This window comes from Rosa rugosa, chromosome 4, assembly GCF_958449725.1.
Source record: "Rosa rugosa chromosome 4, drRosRugo1.1, whole genome shotgun sequence".
In the NCBI taxonomy this organism is placed as follows: Eukaryota; Viridiplantae; Streptophyta; class Magnoliopsida; order Rosales; family Rosaceae; genus Rosa; species Rosa rugosa.
In genome coordinates, this window is record NC_084823.1 from 10,147,941 (window position 1) to 10,171,689 (window position 23,749).

At 40.6% G+C, this 23,749-nt stretch overlaps 1 protein-coding gene and 1 long non-coding RNA gene across 3 annotated transcripts; one reads left to right on the forward strand and one right to left on the reverse strand.

The window, feature by feature from the left end:
• Window positions 1-8,181, reverse strand: LOC133743799 (serine/threonine-protein kinase CTR1). 2 transcript variants are annotated; one of them, XM_062171831.1, is made up of 15 exons: window positions 6,430-8,174; window positions 5,141-5,439; window positions 4,914-5,058; window positions 4,024-4,136; window positions 3,425-3,630; window positions 2,864-3,328; window positions 2,739-2,779; window positions 2,300-2,368; window positions 1,979-2,079; window positions 1,785-1,869; window positions 1,601-1,699; window positions 1,455-1,523; window positions 886-1,017; window positions 693-787; window positions 2-518 (listed from the first exon to the last, which is right to left on the reverse strand). In XM_062171831.1, exons 1-15 carry the CDS (start codon window positions 7,312-7,314, stop codon window positions 422-424), a joined length of 2,901 nt encoding a protein of 966 aa, XP_062027815.1. In that variant the 5' UTR covers window positions 7,315-8,174; the 3' UTR covers window positions 2-421. The 2 variants fall into 2 exon arrangements, with proteins under 2 accessions (XP_062027814.1, XP_062027815.1); XM_062171830.1 differs by having other exon boundaries at window positions 1-518; window positions 2,864-3,630; window positions 6,430-8,181.
• Window positions 8,182-11,944: 3,763 nt separating this feature from the next.
• On the forward strand, window positions 11,945-12,904 carry LOC133741917 (uncharacterized). Its single transcript, XR_009862231.1, has 3 exons — window positions 11,945-12,021; window positions 12,110-12,330; window positions 12,442-12,904. It is a non-coding gene; the product is annotated as an uncharacterized LOC133741917 (long non-coding RNA).
• The last annotated feature ends 10,845 nt before the right edge of the window (window positions 12,905-23,749 follow it).

The following is a 23,749-nucleotide window of genomic DNA, read 5'->3' on the forward strand; positions in this document are numbered from 1 at the left end:
AAAATAACATTATTGCAAAGAAAAAATGTATAACGCATTAGTGTCTCAGTATTGTATACATCTAGGGTGGCTAGCACCAAGAAATAAGACCTTGGTAGGCGTAATAAATGAGCATAAGATTACAAACAAATACAAGCAAAGTATTAACTTCTCAATTTTTGTTACAGATTTTCAAAAAGGATCTAATGAAAGAGGGCTTTATCAGGGAGACGCTGCCCCAACTAGAAACTCCGTAATAATACGCAAGGTACATCATGCACTAATTGATGACCAAATGCTTTCTAATATGGGTTAGATAGATGTATAATTGCCGAGAACCTAGAAGCTCAGTCAGTTCGTTGGAATTGATGACTATCAGGGTTCAACCATTAACGATTGCGCAACTGTCCCATCCAGCTCTGGGCAGAAGTACTCTCGTTCTCTATGTTCCACTCACCTGTGCCCACTGTAGAGGAGATTTTAGCAACTTCTTCAGCGACTCCACTATACTTTTAAATGTTGGGCGCTGAGCAGGGTCACTGCAAGGAAAATACACACACATAAGACACTAAATGAGTATACCCAAGGTTGATATTATAATTGCTTTGAAAGAAAAAGAGAAAATTATTAGAGAAAGACACCATAAAAGAAGTTCAGTAGCTGCTCAGATCATCCTTTGAAATGTTATAATAAATTAGTGGGATCCGACTTACTCAGCCCAGCAGGATTCCATAAGAGAAGCCAACATTGGGGGAGTATTTGCTGGGATAGCAAGCCTTCTATTCTGGAAAGCAACAGCGCCAACTACCTAAGAGATTAAAACTACCAAGTTAACAACAAACGAAAAGGGACAAAAGGGAAGGAGAGATTGAGCTCCTGCAGATGTGAAGAGCTCAAGACTCTTACCTGCGCAGGACTAAGCCCACTCCAAGGTTGTTGCATGGTCACAAGTTCCCAAAGGATTACTCCGAAACTGTAGACATCAGACTTCTCATTTGAGGGCTCTCCGCGAAGGAACTCTGGAGCCATCCACTCAGGCTGAAAATAAAATAAGAGAGTTACATGTAAACTGATGAATTGCCAAGTAAAATCTCAACTTGCAAATATCCGACTTTTTAATGGATGGCAGAAACAGTGTGTGATTCATTTACAGAAAGCACTCAAACTGATTTTTTAATGAGGTAAGCGATAACATATGATGCCAAAAAGAGGAAAAGGTTTGGCACTTCTTCTATTCTTCTAAAGAGAAGTTCACTTTGAAATGTTGAATTCCAGACGGCAGAAATCAAGCCAGAATAAAATGTACTAGAAAGTAGCAACAGAAGTCCAAAAGGGCACAATGCAGTATCATAAGTTTTAACCATGAAACAAACATCAAGGTGATACATCTGCATCCTATGTCGTGGGAATTTGGATGTGTGTGTGTGTGTGTGTGTGTGTGTGTGTGTGAGAGAGAGAGAGAGAGAGAGACGTACTGTTCCAGCAACAGATTTCGATGATATGAAAGTGTTTGCTTTGAACCTGGACAACCCAAAATCGCATACCTGAGAACGAATGCAAGAGATCAAGTTACTGAACAACTCAAAACATAATGTTAACCTGTACACTTATAATAATGTACCTTCGCTGTCCAATTTTTATCAACCAACAAATTTGGAGATTTAAGATCCCAATGGACAATAGGAGGGCTAAGACAATGGAGGTAATTGATCCCCTTGGCCTGCACCAGTACAGCAAACATACTTTTACCACCAGAACACAAATTAGCATGAAACAAGACATCAATGATAGCAAATTGCACAAACCACATCTAATGCCATGCGCAGCCGCCGCCTATGATCCAGAAGTTCCCCAGAAGCTGGCCTGTGTATGAGTCGATATAGACTTCCCCTGCTCCAACAAGACCAGGATAGAAAGATGGGTCAGAGAACGACATTTACTGAATGAGACACAGAAAGGCAATTGTGAACAATTACGAGAACAAGAATTGAATGGATACCTAGGTAAATACTCTGTCACTATTGAGAGATGTGGACGCTTTGTAACTGCACCCATGAACAGAACTACATTGGGATGGCGGACACGTTTCATAATTGCAACCTGAATACATTGTGATACTCAACTTCAGCTATGATCACAACAGTTAAAAAAAAAGAGATCAACGTGATGATTTACAAATTGCTGATGCATAGGATATGGCTCCAAAACCCACATTGAGATCCAAACAAGCTAGCATTTTCAAAGGCAAGAGTTGCATGGTGATAAAAAAAATATATATTTTTTAAAAAAAATCTAATCATCCAAGGTCAATTCACAATACCTCGCGCAAAAATTCCCTCAACTGATCATCATGGAAATCTTGAACAGTTAAAACCTTGACAGCTACATCCTGCATTGTAACAATATATAAACAATATGATGCAAGTCAGAAACATTAATAGTCTGACTTGAGACGACTAGGAAAGAAGGAATACATTGTGCAGAAAAGTAAAATCACCTTGACCATCTATAATTAAATCCATTAGAAGAAATTAGAAGTCTTGGTTCCAAAGATGGAAAGAATTAGATGAACCTTAAAGGCCCACCTCTACAAAATGTGATATTAAGCAAGCTCCTAGCATGCTTATTTGTCGAATTAATCCACATGAAAGGATCACAGGTTACAGATTCAACAGATTAAAATATTCACATGTTAACCAACCATTGTAACTCACATAAATAAACAATGATAGTCAAATCACAATGATTAAATTACTAACCGATCCATGCCATTCAGCACGATGCACAGTTCCAAATGAGCCTGAAAAGAGAAGACTATGAGATTTCATGTGGAATAGTACTGGTGGGGTTAAAAATTCTAGTCACGGAAGGAGGGAAGAAATACCAGCACCAACGCGCTCTTTGATATGTAACTCATCCCATGCGATCTCAAGCCAGTCCATAGCAAGAGATGGTTCGAGATTCAAGTACCTAGGAACAGTGACAGCAGAAAATCGGCTTTGAATCTCAAGCTTACTGTCAACCTCCTCTAGATCTGATTGACTGGACTTGTCACTGCTACATATTACTCCACATCTTGACACAACAATCTCCTTCCGGTAAGCTTGCTGTACAATAATACTTTCTTCACCTAGTCTAGCACATTCCTCTAATGATGCAATGGCAGCTCCCACATCAACAGCTTCAGAAATATCACCTTGTACACAAGGTGGCATTGGTGTCTGGAGAAGGCAATGCTCTGCATTCGCTTTCAAGTCCAAAGGCATTACAGAAGCTTCCATCCCAAATCTAGTTTGATCAACTGGAAGCAAACTACTATCTTTCAGGACCTGGCTTTCCTCTCTGTAGCCTGCAAGAGATTGTTGTTTACAGATTAAAGAAGGTAATATTTTGATTCTACCAAATAATAGAAGATATTTTGCCAGGGTAGTAAGAACTAGCATACCTGGATACAGAGGATCTTCAGGAGGTGGACGAGTGTGCTTTGAGTTTATAATTTGGGAACATAATCCACTATCCCTATAAATTCGTTGGAACTCTTTTTGCTGAGAAATTTGAAATGGTGAAGATATTGAAGACAGAGATCCATTGATCGAGGAATCTGGGCCATGGACATTTCCAGGTTCCCCAACTAGATCAACCACATATTCCCTGATAACAAAAATTGTGCATTAGAAAACACATGAAATTGTATCAAAAAAATATTCAAGTAACGAACAAAACTGACTAGTATACACTACGAAGTCGGCCGGAATCAAATGCATATCAAAATCCGCCATAATAACGACCTGGTATGCTGGGAGATAACAACAAACTTATACAAAAACATTCTCGTGTAAATCTATTTTACTTCTTTTTCCGTTTATAAATAACATATGGGTCAAATATCATTTGGATAGCATACTGTAGGTAAACTCTAACATCAAATTACACTGCATCTCCATGTTCAGAATGAAATAAAATGCAAACCAAATGTTATGAACAGGTGAAGTTTTAACAAAGCCATAAAATACTAAGCAAGAAAAGTAGTCAAAAGTATCAAACCTCACAAGCTGCCTGTCTTCAATTTTAACAAGACAAGAAGACCTATGATCTGCCACACAATACTTGCAACCACGAGCTATCCGGCAAGGTAAACCTATGTAGTCTGCCAATTTCTGCATACAAAATATGAATTCTTTAGGTATTCCAAAAAAAAAACCAAAAAAAAGTTGCATGCTAATGACAAAATAAAGAATATCCCCTTATAATTGTGATGTATGATCAGGCCAGACCACACAAGTTCAGAAGGTTGTGACGCAAGTGCAAGACCAACACAAAAGGAAAGAATAAACAAGATGATATCAAGATATCATTGCACTTCAGCCATTGACTGCTATCGTACACTATAGGTTGAATCTTATATGATCGGCCACAAGACTACAATAATCTTGATTATGTTGGCCTTATATTTGTTGCCCAGTCAGCCTATGAAAGAAGGTCAAGGATCATACTCCAGAAAAAAATTTGTCGTGTCACCTCAAATGGCTACATATACCTCACTGAATGATCAGATGATGAAAACTCCTAATGAACTGCTCATGCTTCTAATTCAGTTGGATTCTCATGTCAAACGCATGCACCCTGTTCACAGATTCGTATATGTTCAAACAGTTCTTATACAATTAGGACATATGAGGCCCCATAAATTACTACAAACAGCACATTCAACAAAAGATAATCCATTTTGGAAACAAAGAAATGAACTTTTGGGACCATATCAAGACAGACTTGCAAAAAGTTTTACTGAAAAACCAACATATGGATGAATACCACTTGGTGTCTACAAATAGAACATGTTAATGAACAATTTATAATTTGAAGAGTCGCAGTCAATGAGATGAATAAAGTGAAGATTAAACATAAATAACAATAACAAAACCATGCATTGTCACCTTGAAGAGAATAGCACGATGCCTGCAGAGCCCCATTGATAGGCTGCCAATGGGGAGCACAATACACTTTTGGAATTCCCTCAATCTCTTGCTAACCACTTTCCAGCGCATGTGGAGATCTCCTTGCTCCACAGGATAAGTACCCCTTCAAATTTAAGCAACTCAGAAAACTCATAATTATCTAACCAAACATGTTTCAACTTAAAAGGGTGGAAATTGAAACCCACCCCATGTAGATGGCGACAAGCTTGCCAAGTTTCTCCACCAACACCAAGGTATTCTCTGAAGCACAATAAAGTTCTTGTGCCTTATCTTGAAGTTCCTTGAGGCGAGAGTCCCCATGTTTGTCAACAAGAACCACCTCCATTGATGTCTCTGCGGGTTTAATTGCTCTAAGTGACATCAGTGATGGTAGACGTTTACCTTCTTCCACATCATTGCACATCACCCATAGATACGGATTCATCCCCAAAATATTGTAGAAACCATCCGATATTTTCTCATTGTAAGACAAGCAGCCACTAACCTGAGAAAGGTCATTCATACTCATCAACAATATGTCACAACCTTGGAAACAATGTACAATAAGTTCACATTAGAACATTTAAATTTGTAAACCATCATCAGTCATTACTTGGCCACAAAAACATAAACAAAATGACCATCAGACAAAACATCAATCTTACACATTTGTACTAATTATTCACCAAGAACTTGTCGGCATATATTAATTCAAGACTAATGACTTGGAGTAGCACTAAAACTTTACATAGACTAATGACTTAGAGTAATGGCATATATTAGTCAAGCATTAGTCTTGTCACATAGACTAATGACTTAGAAATGCACCATTAGTCTTGTCCTCTGTTTATGTATATTCACCATGGTCAGCATACATTAATTAAAGACCATGTCACTCTTGTCCTCTAGTGCTACTCTGAAGGAATGAAATTGTCACGTGGCTACTAATGTTTGTTGACTCTCGATCAGCCTTTCCCAACACACGATATACTTAAACATAGAGACTGCTTCTATATCTGGATTTATATAAGAGAAACTGCTTCTACTGCTGGATCTATATGTAGAGAGGTTGATCGATCTCCTATGTGGAGGCCGCTTTTAAAGCAGGATCGTGTTGCTAGCTGCAGGATAGCGATTTATGCAGTACTTCCTAACACAGTTCATGACAATGTGGAATGCAGAAACTCTTTAATTAGTGTCTAGGATTTGGGGATGTATCCACCTCTCTATCAACAACAGCCTAGCAATTTTTCAAGTACCCTAGACATTTATGTTACTTTCGATTTATGTTTCTATGGTGCGTTTCCCCAATACACAACTATTCGAGGACAGATACATAAACAGAGTAGCACTAGAGGACAAGAGTGACATAGCTGCTAACAAACATGCAAAAAGCAAGCTAGCTAGTAATGGCGCCATTAAGAGCAAGAGGAAATTGAATCGTGAACGTAAAGATAACCCAACAAATATAGAGAGAAATAGGAGTAGAGTGTACCCAGAGGCGATACGACACCGTCTCAACATCGGTAACCTCAATGCCAGTGTTACGCAAAAGCAACGTCTCACTACCTTGAGCGCTAATCCTCTTGGCCAATACAAGCTGCAAATAGTAACTCTCCTTGGACCTCTGCGCCAAGCTATCCCTACTCGCCTCCACTCCCACTCCCACTCCCACCACCACCTCCTCCTCCCCCTCCTCTTCCTCCACCGGCCTCGTCGTCGCCGACGAGTCCTTGACGTCGCCGGAGAAGTTCCCGTCCAGCGTCGTCGTCCCTGAGAACAAGCTCCCGGCGTAGCTACTCCCGCTTGAGAGCCTCGGCAGCGACACCTGCCGGTCAAAGTTCCGGTCAACGCTCCGGTCGACCTTGAACGACGTCGTATCCGGCACGGCCGAGGACACATCGAAGGCCTCCGGCGGGAGCAGGAGCTCGCGATCCTCGTCGGGTACGTGGCAGGAGAATGACGGCAGCGACGATCTCGTGCTCCTCACGTGGCTGGGTTTGGATCTCCGCTTGTTGTTGTTGTGCTTTTTCTCGGTGACGAACCAGTCGCAAATGGGAGCCCGCTGTTGCTTCTTGGTGGATTGCGTGCTGGCGCCGCTGCTGATACTGCTTGTGGTGGTGGTGGTGTTTCGGCCGCCCGTGAAATACTGATCGGATACAGCTGTGAATTTGGTGCTGTTGTGGTTGTTGTTGTTAGACTTTTGGTGGTGATCAATGATGGTGCTGACGACGTCGTTTTCATTGCTGCCGCTGCTCTGTTTCTCGAGATGATGATGAAGATGACTATCTTGCGGTACCAACTGTTTGGCAGAAGAGCACGAATCGAAGCGGCGATCCGGAAATTGCCTCGGGAAGAAGTAAGTCGTTCTGTGAGGCATTTTTTCACGTACGTACCTGCTCCGGCGACGACGATCACGTGCTGCTCACGTGCACAGACCAGCTGACGACTTTGCCACCCTCCGGAGTCGTTTCTCCGACTCGGAAGAGCCAAACGTCAGCCAAAAAACAGAAGAGAAGCAAAAGATTAAACCCAACCGAACTACCAGTTTCTGCAAATTGATGGAGTCAAAATCCGATTCGCATTTGTCGAACAGAAGAAGAAGAGTCGCTGCGTCTGAACTCCGGAATCGATCAATAGTCTCTAAACATATTATTAGCTTTGCTTCGTTTGGGGTGGTGGTGCTTTTTATTCTTCTCAGAACGTTGAGGAAACTTAATGCGGGATAAGAGAGAGAGTAGCTAGCAATGGCGGTTTTGTGAGAGATAGAGAAGAAGGACCAAAGTGGGTGTGGGAGACTTAGGGGGAGTATTTTAAGCAAATGGAGCCTATCAGAGAAGCCAAGAGGTTTAAGAAGCGGTGGGAAATTATTTTCAATAACAAGGAGAACATGTACAGAAAGGGTACATCCCTTCCCTTTGGGATCCCCCGCCTGTGGAAATGACGGGACTGCCCCTGAGATCCTTCGTCTTGTTGGTGTTTCATGTGAGGGTTGTTGGGGGTTGATGATGCGCACTTCATGAGGGGTGGGATTAGTGAGATTTGAAGGTTTCTTGCTCACTTGGGATGCGTGATGCTTTGGCTTTATCATAAATTTGAGACTGGTATTAACTAGGGGTTTGCTTTCAAATTAGGGTTTTAGAAATTTGTTGCCTAGAGCGTACATTATTTGGGATTTGGTTATTATCTTATAGGGTTGACTGTTGGGGAAATATAGATGAGACTGGTCCAAACCAAGAATCGGGGTTTATTGACTATGAAGCACTAAGCGACCCTTGTTAGCATGTCACGAGCTAGTATTCATAAAGTAACATAAAATTTTCCTTCAATAAACAAAAGCAACCAAAAATTTGATGTTTTTAGACAGAGACACTCTTCTTCTTTTTTCTTTTTGAAAGCGAGGACATCGTTGTCATGAACCTGGCTAGATAGTAGAACCGCTGCACGAGATTTACTAAAAAGATGTTTTCATGTGGTAGACGAAAATCTACAATTGCAAGGGTACCGCGTTAGAAGATTTCACCGTCACCCCTTCAAGATGACTAGAATGAAGAATGCACAAACCCAATTATTTTGGTCGAAAAGACAAACTTGTCTCTTGAAAAACCAGACTTCAGCTTCATCTTCTCTAAAGTTTTCACGAGTGGTAAATAAATGTCATCTTAAATTTAGTTAAAAACTTATAAAAGTCTTATTTCTATATATACCAAATAGTTTGTAATTTTTTTAGTAATTGGGTTGTCTTGTTCAAAACTTTGAGTACACACTTATTAAGTTATGTATTTGGTGAGAGGATATGGGAATTAGATTAATATGTTTGGCATGGGTCAACTGTCACATATCATGCTTTTGTAGCCATTACATAATCTATGTTGATTACTTTATGAAGATATTAGTGGGATTCTAAATCTTAGAAGCTAACTAAAAACTTTTCTTGTATTTTAAATCCTTACAAGATATTATCTTTTTTTAATCTTTCTTTTATCTCTAGAAAAACAAAAAAGAGCTACTCACCTAAAAATAGTTTTAAAGAGACAGTAAGAAATAAGCGCATTTGATAACTTTATTTTTGAAAGGGGGGTGAAATTTGCACCCCCAAATTTACAAACCACACCCCCTTTTGTTTTTTTAATAATATTTCATGTCACATATTTTTACACTTCCTAAAACACCCTTAAAGTCAGATTTTTTTTCTTTTTCTTTTTGAGTCTTTTCTACTCTCTGTCCCTCTCTTCCAGACCACCACCAAGGGCCACTTTCTCTCGTCTGTACGGTGCATGCTACCTAATCTGTCTCTATCTCTCTCCCTTAGGGTCCTCTGTGATAAATCCTTCGAGTCTCGCCCAAAAAACCCAAATCAATTTCCCCCAAATTTTTGTTTCAGAATTTTGGTTGCAGACGGGGATCGATCTCGACCGGTTTAAATGATGGCGGTGGGAATAGACTCTAGGATGCTAAAGCGAATCAGGAAAAGGCCCTGGTCCGCCTGGGACGTCGGCCCCTCCGAGTACGAACCAGAGGCGCAACGGCCATTATTGGCGGGTAATCAAGCGAATGGAAGAAATGGATCGCCTCTGAAATGAGACGATGATTGAGGTGGATGTGCTTAATCGTATTGCCAAGAACGATACGAGCAACTCATGCTGTGTGCAGATTCGCGATTGGTTTGATTACGGCAATCACATATGCATAGTGTTTGAGAAGCTTGGACCAAGCTTATTTGATTTTCTGAAAAAAAAAAAAAAAAAAAAAAAAAAAGGGCCTCTCTTTCTCTTCTTCCCGATCTTCACCAAGGTCCCCTCTCTCTCTCTCTCTCTCTCTCTCTCACACACACACACACACACACACATTGTTCTCTACAAGCAAAATTACCCAAGTCTGGTTCCTCTTCTGCGGCGTCGTCACCGTCACTCTTCTACTTCAATTAAGAAATCTAAAACATAAAGAACCACATACAACAAAAACGAAAATGTAACAATTTTTCAGAACCCAGGGATTTAACACTGCATCAACACACACCATCATCATTATAAACGCAGAGAATGAAGCAAAGGAGATCGAAATCACGACCTGCAGGTTTTGGAGCTTGATGTGGCTCCAGATCTGCTTCACGGCCTCGGCGCGAGAGGACTCAGGGGTGCTGCCGAGGAAGCTGCCGAGAGCTGGAGAGATCGGAGTCGTCTTCAGAATGCCAGCGTTCCTGTTGACGTTTCTCTTAGGCTTGATCGCGTCGGCGTCTGCTTTGGGCTTCGCCTTCGCCTTCTATTTTGGTGCGGCGGCGGCGACCTTGACGGCGGTTCCAGCAGTGGATGTGGAGGACTTGGCCGGCAGTGGGAAGAAGAACAGGGACCTTGGTGGTGGTCTGGAAGAGAGAGGGGGAGGGTGTTTTAGGAAGTGTAAAAATAGGTGACATGAAATATTATTAAAAAAACAAAAGAGGGTGTGGTTTGTAAATTTGGGGGTGCAAATTTCACCCCCCTTTTGAAATACACTCTCTTTATCATTAATATGACCCTGAATCATGGGCTAAAAGTACAAAGAGACTACTCTGTATAGACAACGATAGCGCAGAGTAGTCTATGCTAACAAAATCACCTCGCCTCGTAGGCAATCTATTCTACCTGATTCCAAAGGTCGAGCACTTCATTGTGGCTACGTTGAAACCAAGTACTTTTACCAAGGCTCCTAGAGGAGTTTCTACTAGCATAGACAACACAAACCCGATCGAGCTGAACTGATTTATCACCTAACTAATGACTAGAAAAAAAAAACAAACATATAAAAAATGCCTAGACCGGGCCGAAGCCCACTACGACAGCAAAAGAAGGGGAATTATTACAAGCGCAACCAGCTAATAAAACAAAACAAAAACAAACAACCCAGAGGCCCAAATGACCAACAACACCCAAAGCCTAAGAAGATAGGCTCGACCCAATCCAGCCTTCCCCTCTGTGTAGAACCTCAGGCCACCACGAGGCCATCCCGCTAGAGTTTGGTGGCACAAGTACTTCGGTGAAGCAATCCCAGTAAAAATAGGAGTTTAAATGGAGCAATGAAGCCATGGACCATGATATGAAGTACTGATGCAAAGGACTAAATTTGATCACTCATTTGGCCGGAAATTACAAGGGAAGTCCACGGAAATCTTTATGCAAAACAGTTGCTGCAAAGTAGGAAACTGCAGTTCAGAATCAACTTATTGGGAATAGTTTTGGAGAGTTTTTCCTGAAACCTTCCAAATAGAATCTTGCAGAAACGGATAGCATTCCTTAAAGACATGATGTTGTCATACAACATGAGCCTAAGATCTAGTCATAAACGTCATCAAGGCAGCAGAAATTAATGCTCAAAGTAGGCTTCCCGAGAAGGTAGAAACTGTCAGCTTTTCACGAAGGTTTATGGGAGATCTTCTCCGGCAACTTACTTGGAGTTTTTCTCAAAGGTTGTTGATCATTCTAGAAGACATGATGTTATAGAGTAAGTAGAAGTCGAGAACCATCCAGATCATGCCAATAGCAGGTCAAACCTAGTCCAAGAAGGAAGCTTCAGAAGCAGAAAACGAATCCTAGTCGAATAAGGGTAACTTGGCACTACTACAAAAATTGAATCAGACGACACCTCTCAGACGACGCTATGCAATTATCTGTCGTGTGATTGAATTTTTTTTTTCAGACGTCGTTTTTGTAAGAGCCGTCGTCTGATAGGGACTTAGGAATTAGTTCGGACGACATTTAAGATAAAAACTGTTGTGTGATGCTAAAAAAAATTGAGCTCTAAGTTTCCACCATGTTAATGGCGCCAAACCCCATATGAAACCCCAAATTTTTCCCAACATGTATTGATCATACGGCGATAAATAATATAACTGTGGTCTGATCAAATAGTTTGACAGAAAAAGGAGGGAGATTTCCCACCACTATTTTTCTCCAACTCCACAAAGGAGGAAGTCAAATTGATAGGAGACAAACCCCAAATTTAAAACTGATGCTTTCAAACCACATTGTTATGAATTTCTGTTGTGTGATAACGTCGTCACCGTCCAAACTCTCTTGGCTCAAATCAAGCCTTCACTTTCCAGCACCGTTGGGTATCTAATTTCTCTTCTTTTCGATTTTGACCTAACTTTTTGATTTTCTGCATTTTGATTTCTGATGCAATTGTTTTCTTTGTTGCAGTAAGAGGACCAAGAGGGAGGTCATCGAGAAGCAGGTCATCGGGCTCAAATTGGAGGGTCCGAAGATCAGAATCGGAGCTCTGGTAGACGGCGGAGGTGGAACCTGCTACGTTGGGAGTAGCGGAGGAGCTCCGGTCAGGAAGGACTTGGTGTTCTAGCCTTTATCAGAAGACTCCCAGAGGCTCTGGTGCTAGAAGCTCCTTGAATTCATTGATTCTCTCGGTAATTGTCGAGATGTTCTTGTTTCAGTTTCATTTAGCTCAAGCTAATCTTGAAGTTAGATTTTTTATTTTTGAATTTTTCTTAATTTTTGTTGTCTTTGAAAATGAACAGGACGGCTAAAGAGGCTGTCTGTTTTTGTGAATCTGTTTGAAGGGAGCAAATCGGCTTCAAAGATTTTTGTTGATGAAGTGAAGCCGCTTTTTGATGATGCTGGTGTTCAGTTTACACTGCAAGGTTTGAAATCTTGTGCATAAGATAGTTATTATATGTTGTTGAGCTTAGGATTTTAGGTTGTATTATTATTGAATGAACTGTGGACATATTGAAGAGTCAGTTCAGCTCTTTCTTTCCTAGCTGTCATAGCTGACAAAGCTATGCTATCAAACAATTTCAACTATTATTTTTAAGTTCTTAGATCTGACTTCTTCTTTACAGAGCTGAAAAAATTGGCATAATTTTGTTTGTTTAAACTGTAGAGTAGGTGGCATGGGAATCTTGGCATTTTCCTACAAGGAACAAATTATGACATTTCAACATTAGAAGCAGTAGTAGTTTTGCCAATTTGACTACACTTATGGTTACACCAGAAAGAATACCAAAATTGTTGGAGTATGGTTCATGTATGACAAAGTACCGACCTCGGTATACCTGTGCCACTAAAGACTCCGGCATGGAAATTAATCTCCAACACTGTTTTCCAAGTAAAGCTTGATTAAAGTCTACAAAATCACGGAAGCCCAATCCGCCTTTTAATTTACTTCGACGAAGCTCCGACCACTTAAGCCAATGAATCCCTCCCCTGCCCTTTTGTCGTCCCCACTAGAACCTTGTAGATAAACCTGATAATTCTCTGTCCATTGTCAAAGGCATTCTAAAAACACCCATAGAATTGGTAGCTATACTTTAAATCACTGATTTCAACAAAATTTCCTTCCCTGCCTGAGACAATAACTTTTCTTTCCAACCTGTTAGTTTCTGCCAAATTCTATTCTGGACTAATTTGAACATGGAACGCTTGCCCCTTCCAGCCAACGTAGGTAAACCCAAATATATTTCATGACACTCAACCTCTGGGATGTTAAAGAAAGCACATATGAATGCCCTGTAATCCTCCGTTATGTTGGGGCTAAAAGAAATGGCAGATTTTTGCAGACTGATTTGCTGACCAGACACATCTTCATAAATGCAGAAAATGTTACGAAGAACTTGAGGGGTATCTTGATCTGCCAACAAGAAAAGAAGGCTATCATCTGCATAAAGTAGATGTAAAATGGGAGGAGCAAACCTTGAGATCTTGACTCCATTTAGCAATCCAACTTGTTCAGCAAAATTCAACAAGCTAGAGAAACCTTCTACCACAAAAAGGAAGAGATAAGGTGACAGAGGGCACCCTTGTCTGATACCCTTGGAAGGATAGAAATGCCCCAAAGAATTGCCTTGCCATAAAACTGAGAAAGAAACAATAGTCAGACAATCCAAAATTTGTGTCACCCACCGGGCATGAAATCCCAATTTCAGCATCATTGCTTCCAAAAAAAAACACCATTCCACTCTGTCGTAAGCCTTAGTGTTAAAGACATTCAATCTTCTCCATTGAATAGCTAATAATATAGCTATAATCTTGTGCATCAGTTTTGATATTATGCATCAGTTTTGATATTGTTGTTAATGTAGCCAAGCACCAGGCTAGCCAACAAGACTTGCAATGGAGAAGATTGAAGGGGCTAAAAGAAATGGCAGATTTTTGCAGACTGATTTGCTGACCAGACACATCTTCATAAATGCAGAAAATGTTACGAAGAACTTGAGGGGTATCTTGATCTGCCAACAAGAAAAGAAGGCTATCATCTGCATAAAGTAGATGTAAAATGGGAGGAGCAAACCTTGAGATCTTGACTCCATTTAGCAATCCAACTTGTTCAGCAAAATTCAACAAGCTAGAGAAACCTTCTACCACAAAAAGGAAGAGATAAGGTGGCAGAGGGCACCCTTGTCTGATACCCTTGGAAGGATAGAAATGCCCCAAAGAATTGCCTTGCCATAAAACTGAGAAAGAAACAATAGTCAGACAATCCAAAATTTGTGTCACCCACCGGGCATGAAATCCCAATTTCAGCATCATTGCTTCCAAAAAAAAAACACCATTCCACTCTGTCGTAAGCCTTAGTGTTAAAGACATTCAATCTTCTCCATTGAATAGCTAATAATATAGCTATAATCTTGTGCATCAGTTTTGATATTATGCATCAGTTTTGATATTGTTGTTAATGTAGTTTTATTGCTTCTTGTAAAACTGTCAATACATACTCCTATATATTGTACACAATGTAATTGCACAAATCAATGAGAATCAATTTCTACATGGTATCAGAAGTTTAGGGTGTCTTTCTTACCTCCTCTCTTTCCGTCTTCCTCCTCTTCACTCATGGCTTCCTCCTCTTCTGCTCCTCCCTCCCAAAACACTGCCCAATTTACCAAACTCACCGAAACCAACTACCTGGTATGGCTTCGTCAGATCAAACCCTATCTTCATGGGGCCAAGCTTTTGGGTTATGTAGATGGGTCCATTCCCGAGCCCTCTCCTACCACCACCACCACCGCAAGTGAAGGCAGCCCTGCCACCACCATTCCCAATCCAGAACATGAAAAATGGTTTACCATTGATCATCAAATCATCAGTATTCTCACCACCTCCCTAACCGAAAATGTAGCCCGCCTTACCATTGGGTTTGATACCTCCAAGGGGATATGGGACTGCCTTGCCTGTCATTTTTCTCAACGTTCCGTTGCCAGCGCTACAAGCCTCAAGCTTAAACTCTTCGATCTTCAAAAGGGTTCTCATTCCGTTGATGAATATCTTCAACAGGCTAAATCCATTGCTGATTCCCTTGCTTCAATCCATCAACCTGTACCTGATGTCGACCTCGTTGTTGCTACGCTTCATGGGCTTGGTCCTGATTACCTCATGCTCCGCACCGCTCTTGCACAGTCTCCATCCCTCCTAGATTTCTCCGACCTTCGTGCTCGGATTCTTTCCTTTGAAGCCCAACAAAATCGCCCATCTGACCCAGCCTCAGCTACAGCGTTGTTTCATCATGGTACACCCCAGGAATCCCAGCCTCGTGCTCCTACTCCTCGCCGAGATGGTCGTCGGCCTTAATATGGTGGTCGCAGCAACCACCGTTTTCGCCGAGGAGGTGCGCGACCACAAGCTGTGATGCAGACGCAGCCTTACCACGGGTTTGCTCAGAAGGCGTCTTCCTTTTCTCCTGCAAATTGGGTTGTTCGCTCCTCTTGGGCAAATGGGCTTCTTGGTCCAGGCCCACAATGGTGTCATAATTGTCAAACCCATCAGCATGGTCTCCCTAATTGCCCACACCGCTTCTTTGGTCCACCCCCAGCTGCTCCTCCATTTGCCAGCGCTCACTCTCTTGGTGACCCGACTTGGTATCCCGATTCTGGAGCCACTCACCATATGACATCCCTGCCTCTCCATAACTCTCAATCTTATGATGGCCCACACAACGTTTATATGGGTAACGGTGATTCAATGCCAGTTTCTCATTCTGGTAACCTTCCTTTATCATTGGGCAACTCTCGTTTCTTCTTAGAAAATGTCTTGCGTATTCCTTCCATTCATAAAAATCTCTTGTCTGTAGCTCGTTTCACTCAAGATAATCTTGTTTACTTCCTTTTTGCTCCTAACTTTTATCAAATCCGTTGCTTACTCACTGGTTGTCTCCTGTTTCAGGGCCCCTGTAAAGATGGCCTTTACTCGCTTCAGTTCCCCTCCGCCTCCACCACTCCTCATGCTCTAGCTACCATTCATTACTCCCTCTGGCACAACCGTCTGGGTCACCCCTCGTCTACCGTTTTAGCTTATTTAAAACCCAATATTGGGTTTCAATCTACTTTTCGTGATTTTTGTCATGATTGCGCTCTTAGCAAATCACATCAGTTGCCTTTCTCTTCCAATAATGTATCTGCTTCAACCCTTTTCCATATTATTCATAGTGATGTTTGGATGTCCCCCATTTTCTCTGTTAGTGGTTTTAAATACTATGTTCTTTTCACCGATGAATTCTCACGTTATACTTGGATTTACCCAATGCGTCGCAAAAATGAGGTTCTGACACACTTTCAATCTTTGATTGCCATGATTCGTACTCATTTTAATAGTACCATTAAATTTCTTCAAAGTGACAATGACATTGAATATGTCAATCATGCTTTCTCTCGTTTTTGTCAATCTTTGGGTATCCAACAACGATTTTCATGCCCCCATACACCACAACAAAATGGCCTTGCTGAACGCAAACATCGTCACATTGCCACTATGACTCGCACTCTTCTTCTCACTTCTGGTGTTCCTCAAAATTTATGGGTTGAAGCCGCTTTAACCTCTGTTTATATCATTAACCTCCTTCCCACCCCCGTTCTTAATTGGAATACACCTCATCATGGCCTTTATGGTACTCCTCCCTCGTACTCTTTCTCTTCGTGTTTTCGGTTGTTCTTGTTTTCCCCATCTCGGTCCGTATGTCTCCAATAAACTCCCTAGTCGAAGTGTCGAGTGTGTCTTTATTGGTTACAGTCCTCATCATAAGGGCTATCGTTGTCTCAATCCCACCACAAATCGAGTCTTTGTTTCCAGTCATGTTTTATTTAACGAAAATCACTTTCCTTTTAAAGAATTGCAGGTACAGTCCCATTCCAATACTGGTCCACTAGAGTTTGTCTCATTATCCAGTCCTATTCCTTCGCAGGCCCCCCCATCTGACACAGGCCTAGCCGAGCCCACTCTGTCTTCATCAAACCCATCCTCTCCTCATTCCACATCGACATCTTCTCCTCTCTCCAATCTTCCGTCGATGTCATCCCCATTGTCGCCAGTCTGCCCTATTTCTTTGCCTCCCACCGCCGCAGATTCTGGGCCCTCATCTCCTCCAGCGCAAGATCGCGTCCTACTCCAATACAGTCGCCGTCGACCGCGTCAACCAGCGCTGGTGCCGCCATCTTTTCCAATCGCCGTGCCGGATGCCGGTTCGCCCATTCTGCCGGCCTCTGACCCACCTCGGTCCGCGGATCCTCCTACCTCTGACCAACCTCAGCCCGCAGATCCTCCGGCCTTTGACCTGCCTCCGACCGAAGATCCTCCCTTCCATGCCGCTCCTCTGCCGGTTCCAGTTCCTCCATCGTCGATTCTCTCTTCACCACCGGTTGACGCTCCCCCCCCCCCCCCAGTCGTAGCTCTTCCTCCACCTCATCCCATGGTTACCCGCCTTCGAGACGGCATTATCCAGCCCAGAGAACGCACCGATGGCACTGTCCGATATCCTATTCCTCGGGCTCTCCTCGCTTTGGTTGATATCGTTGAACCTACCTGCTACTCTCAAGCTTATCAAAAACCGGAATGGCTTGCAGCAATGACAGAGGAAATCAATGCCTTGTAGAAGAACAACACATAGACTCTAGTGCCTTCCTCCCCCACACACAATACAGTAGGTTGCAAATGGGTCTTTCGGGTGAAGCGAAAGTCTGATGGCTCGGTTGAGCGATACAAGGCCCGTCTCGTTGCCAAAGGGTTCCACCAACAGCAAGGGATTATGCTGAAACCTTTAGTCCTGTCATTAAGCCTGCTACTATTCGTACTGTGATTACTCTTACTGTGTCTCGGGGTTGGTCCCTTCGTCAATTAGATGTCAAGAATGCCTTTCTTCATGGCATTCTTATGGAGGATGTGTATATGGTTCAACCGCCTGGCTTTGTTGATCCGTCCCAGCCCACACATGTCTGCAAACTCAACAAAGCTCTCTATGGCTTGAAACAGGCACCACGTGCCTGGTTTCATCGCATGAGTACCTTTCTCTTATCTGTCGGGTTCATTCAGAGTATTGCTGATTCATCCTTGTTCATTTATCGTCATGGGCAACACACAATTTATTTTCTGCTATATGTTGATGATATTGTGGTTACGGGTAGCAATGATCTTCTGCTTCAACATTTCCTTGATGCTCTTGGTCGTAGTTTTGACATCAAGGATCTAGGCCCTCTCCACTATTTTCTTGGTTTGCAGGTCACTCCTCACTCTAATGGCTTGCATATTAATCAGATTAAATATGCCTATGATCTTCTTTCAAAACATGACCTCTTGTTCAGCAAGCCAGTGAGTACACCCATGTCAGCCAAGTCTGCTTTTAATTCCTCTGATGGTGTTGTGCTTCAGAATCCTACAGTCTTCCGTGAACTTGTTGGGTCCTTACAGTATCTCACCATCACCCGCCCAAACATAGCCTTTGCAGTAAACTTGGTTTCACAATTTATGAGCCAGCCACGTGTCCCTCATCTTGTAGCTGTCAAACGCATCCTCCGTTACGTCAAAGGCTCTCTTGGTCATGGTTTACTATTTACTCCCCAGCGTCAACCGGTTCATCTTTCCGCTTACACTGATGCTGATTGGGCTGGTTGTCCAGACACTCGTCGCTCAACATCTGGTTACCTTGTGTACCTTGGTTCCAACCTTGTCTCTTGGTGTTCTAAAAAGCAGCCTACCATCGCCCGCTCAAGTGCCGAATCTGAGTATCGATCTCTTGCCCATGCTAGTGCCGAAACGACTTGGTTAGGTTATCTCCTATGTGAACTTGGTGCCTGCATTCAATTTCCAATTTTGTTACATTGTGATAATCTCAGCACCACCTATATGGCTTCAAATCCTGTTTTCCATGCCCGCACTAAGCATATTGAGCTCGATTATCACTATGTTCGTGAAAAAGTTGCTCGTGGTAGTCACCGGGTTTGCTTTATTCCTTCCAAGGATCAGCCAGCTGATTTACTCACCAAGCCACTTCACAAGTCTCGTCATCTTCTTTCTGGCAAACTTGTCCGTCCAGGACCACCAACTTTGAAGGGGGGTTGTTAAAGACATTCAATCTTCTCCATTGAATAGCTAATAATATAGCTATAATCTTGTGCATCAGTTTTGATATTATGCATCAGTTTTAATATTGTTGTTAATGTAGTTTTATTGCTTCTTGTAAAACTGTCAATACATACTCCTATATATTGTACACAATGTAATTGCACAAATCAATGAGAATGAATTTCTACACTTAGCCATATCCAATTTAATTGCCAAAGCACCGAAATCTTCATCACATCAATGAGAATCAATGAGAATCACCTCTTAACATAATGCGTATCTTTAAAGGCAATCATCACATTATCCAATGAGCCAAAGTGAACGTGAACTTCTTTGATTCAACATCTTCGACATGGATCTCACTGCAACACAAAGTGATTAGCAAGGATAACCACAACCAAACCCAAGATGACACCATTACTGTAGCCGGCTAAATAGGTTTTACATGAACATTTAATATTATCGATCTAATTAATATTCTAGTTAATTTTATATTTATATCATAAAATTACGATAGTTGTTTTTTTTCTCATCGAGAAGCACCAATGGAGTGTCATATTTGTTGGAAGGGTTGCACTAAACTACAGACAGGCAAGGCAGTACTCTGTTGCTAATTAACGTTAAACTAAGAGGGGAATGTGGGTTGGTGGATGTGGTCCTTATCTAAACCAAAACATTAAAAACCATTTAGCAGACTGTAAAAACCCTAAATTACTTTAATCATTACAAACACAAAACCCTAATCCTGCAAAGTTTCCGTGTCCGACTTTATTAATTGGCCATTAGATCTTCCATTGTTTTCGAAGTGAGTCACGACGAAAATAAATACATGCAAGTGATCCATCAAAGTGGAGTTGCTCATTTGTTTATGGTTCATAATTGGTGGAATTTGAAGTTTAATAAAACCCTACTTGCACATGATGCGACTGCCTTTTTTAAGCAAAAACCAGAGAAGAGTGCCTTTCTATTTAAAGAAATGGATGGCGGAGAATAGATCTCAATTCTCGAACCAGTGGTCTTTACCAAAGAGGAAAGCATTGCGTGTTTGAATACAATAAAATTTCACTAACTTTCTTGGAACACAAGCCAATAATAGTGATAGATTAATGTGATTAAATGAGAACCACCAGCATGCACAACTCCAGAAGAGTGTAAATTGTAGAATAAGGTATGTTTTGGAAATTACAAGTCACAACAGGCACATGATGATGCATAATTTATAACCATGGTTTTTGTTCGAGATAACTGGAATTAATGAAAAAAGAATATCCTTCCCATACTGCACAAGCTGTTTTCTTTTCTTGTTTTCCGGCGAAAGGATCCACACAAAGTCACAAACAGACAACGAAAACAAACAAGGTAAGAGAAACAAAACCTCAGATTAGGGCATACGGGAGGCAGCACCGTAAACCAGAAAACCAGAATGAAAACAGGATCATAGCTAGAGACCATGATTTTGCAATCCACCGTATGTAAACAGACTTGCCTGTTGTTTCTTTTAATAAAAACTAGACCCCAAACACACCTTATGGGTGTGGATAATTACTTGAGAAGTTATTTCACAGAATGTGGAGAAAATTGCTGCACATATGCATATTTTGTTTTTGATTTTTTTTTGTTAAATTTCTTTTGTTTTTCTTTTATTTGTGAATTGACAATTTTGTCTTTCTCAAATATTTCAGTTCAAATGTTTTTTAATATTTAAGGGATATTTTGGTAAAAATTTTCTGTTTTGGTTGACAAACTCTCTTCTCTCTTAATAATAGTTAGATAAGAGTTAATTAGTTATAAGTCCAAAAACCATGACCTGTTTTGATTGTAATCCGGACGAAAAATTTTGTTAATTGCGGTTCAGTGACTAAGCATCCACATTAGCTTACTTTCCTATATTAGCATGATGAGTCAACTTCTACTTTTTCACATACCAAATTTACCCATAACAATATTGTTGGAAAATTTGGTCGATGGATGCTACTTCTATAACCGGATTTCACCTCCTACAAAATCTCAAAAATACAATATATTAATAACAAATAATAATCATAATGTTATTGTCATAATAAATTAAAATAATAAGAATTATAGGACTTATCTCTTGCATTTAATTTGTAGACTTCCAAAGGACACATCATTCGAAAAGAGTTTAAGGATCGATGAGGCGTGTAAACACTGCCCTTAAGAGTAGATTTCGCCCCTCGGAGACAATGTCTCGGTGTAGCAGCAGGTTTGTGGCGCCCTACCCTCCAGGGTACAACAACCGTTAATCCTTGTAAGCGTACACTCGCAAACTTGGATCCTAGAAATGCTTGATTTTTTCCTTTGGCATTATGGAAGAGCAAGAACAAGGAACACTCTAGAATATGTATGAACTCACTAGAGAAATGGCTACGGAGAGGACTATAGAAGATAATGAATTTCATTGTGTGTGTAAGACCAAGAAGTGATAGGTATATATAGTAGATGAAAAGGCTTAGAGATATTATGCAAATTTAATAAGATAATTATTGGAATATTGTAACTCTCGTAATAACCTTAATATGCTCTAATTATGAGCATAATGAATTAGTAACATTTTAGAATAAATGTATAATAAAAAGTTTTTCAATGAATTGGGAGTTAAACAAAGTATTTTGAAATATCGAATCAAAATTTCCAACAAATATTACTCAAAACAATCAATAATTTATGCATCAATAAATTGAGAGTTAATGTTGTTTTTCAATCAATTTGGTATTCATAAAAACCATATCAATTATAATATGTCATTTACATAGATTTAAATGCCATATTATTTATTATAATTACCTTGAATAGATTTTAGGAATTTGAAATTCAAAATTTAAATATTTAAATTGAAAAATAAAGTCCCCAAATTATGAGATTTTGATTAGTTTCCTTTATTTATCTTGAAGGGCAAAATGGACAACGAAAAAAGTGGTTGGACTGCAATTAAAAATAAAAAAGTGGCCGGACTACAATGAAAATTGATGTAGCAAATTGGACCTTGATTTTTTTTTTTTGAAAAAATTGGACCTTGATTTAAATACCTCTAAAAATAATATACTGAAGGTAAAATGTTTTTTTTTTTTACTCTTTAAATTTTGTAGTTTTGGGGAAGTTTATTTGGATATAGTAATAACTTGCTGTCATGCTGTGAGCACATCAACTGTAACCTTACAGTTTGATGGCACTGTCTTTGTATGGAAAACCCCCAAGGGAGTAAGGACAGTAAAGACGGATTGAGCTCCTCTGCAGTCAATATATCTATGAAGTTATGAATTTCATAAAATCATAGTCATTGAAATATTTCAATGGTTAGATTGTCGCCACATCAGCTTGTCTAATCTTTTGAGTTTTTTTCTTTTCAAACCAATGTTAACCTGCCGTTAGGGGTGGGCGCGGTGCGGTTCGGTTCGGTTTGAGGCTCAAACCGCAACCAAACCGCTTTTTCGGTTAGCCTACATATCAAACCGCAACCGCATTACAAAAGGGCTGAACCGATTATTTCGGTTACACCATTTTTCTGTGCGGTGCGGGTCGGTTTCGGTTTGGAGCGATTTATTAATTTCAACTGGAAAGAGAGAGCCAAAATCAGGCTTATTTTTACCTAACAATTTCAATAAGGCATAAATAAATTTTGAATGCATTTAGAGTCCACACAAATCGGCAAATGTCACCCAAATATCAAGCAACTTGCAGGAAGACCATAGCAACTTATTACACACACACTGTTTACTCCCTGAACTTTTACCCAAAAAACACTTTAGTCCCTACCCTTCTAATTTCACACGTTTACTCCTTGTACTCTCAATTTTGGACCAATAGGTCCATTCGATTACTCTCTGTCCAAAAATTCCGTTAAATCGCTGACGTGACAATCCCTTTCAGGCTAAAATGTCTAGTATACCCTCAGTTTTTTTTTTTTGAATTAATCTTTTTTTTTTTTTCTTAATTAATTTTTTTTTTTATGTTTATCTCTTCTTCTTCCAGCTATTCTTCTTCCAGCTCTCTCTCTCTCTTCTTCAACTTCGCCATACTATTCCTCCTTTCAATTTTCGTTTCCAACAAATTGAAACTCCAAACATAGCAACAAATAAACTGAAACACTCTTCCTCCAGACATAGCAACAAAGAAACTAAAACTCAAAATTGACAAAACAAACAAGCAATTGGTCACCAAACTTCAAACCTGACCTTTCTCGGCAACAACAAAAACTAGATAAAGAGCAATTGCAAGAGGCTACCATTTAATTACAAACTAAAATGCCTAATTCAATCACAAATTTGAACAACAATACCATTTACCATCACGGTCGAGAATCTATGAGGAGCCAGATTCCGGCAACCACAGTCGGACAAAACAGTGGGTTCGACAAGAGATTGGGCATGTTCGATGAACCTAGAATGATTGGATTACCATTCCTTCTTGTTCGATTTGATGAATTAGAAATTGATTCAATTTTCAAAATTAAAGAATGGAGAAGACGAAGAACTATGGCAG

Bases quoted from the DNA above. Each gene is read 5' to 3' on its own strand.
- LOC133743799 (XM_062171830.1), bottom strand. From the start codon at position 7,314: ATGCCTCACAGAACGACTTACTTCTTCCCGAGGCAATTTCCGGATCGC. The intron at 2,780-2,863 runs GTATTTCTTCCC...TTCTCTTTTCAG, and splicing joins CAAAGAGCGCGTTGGTGCTG to GCTCATTTGGAACTGTGCAT. The intron at 1,018-1,454 runs GTACGTCTCTCT...TTTTATTTTCAG, and splicing joins CGAAATCTGTTGCTGGAACA to CCTGAGTGGATGGCTCCAGA.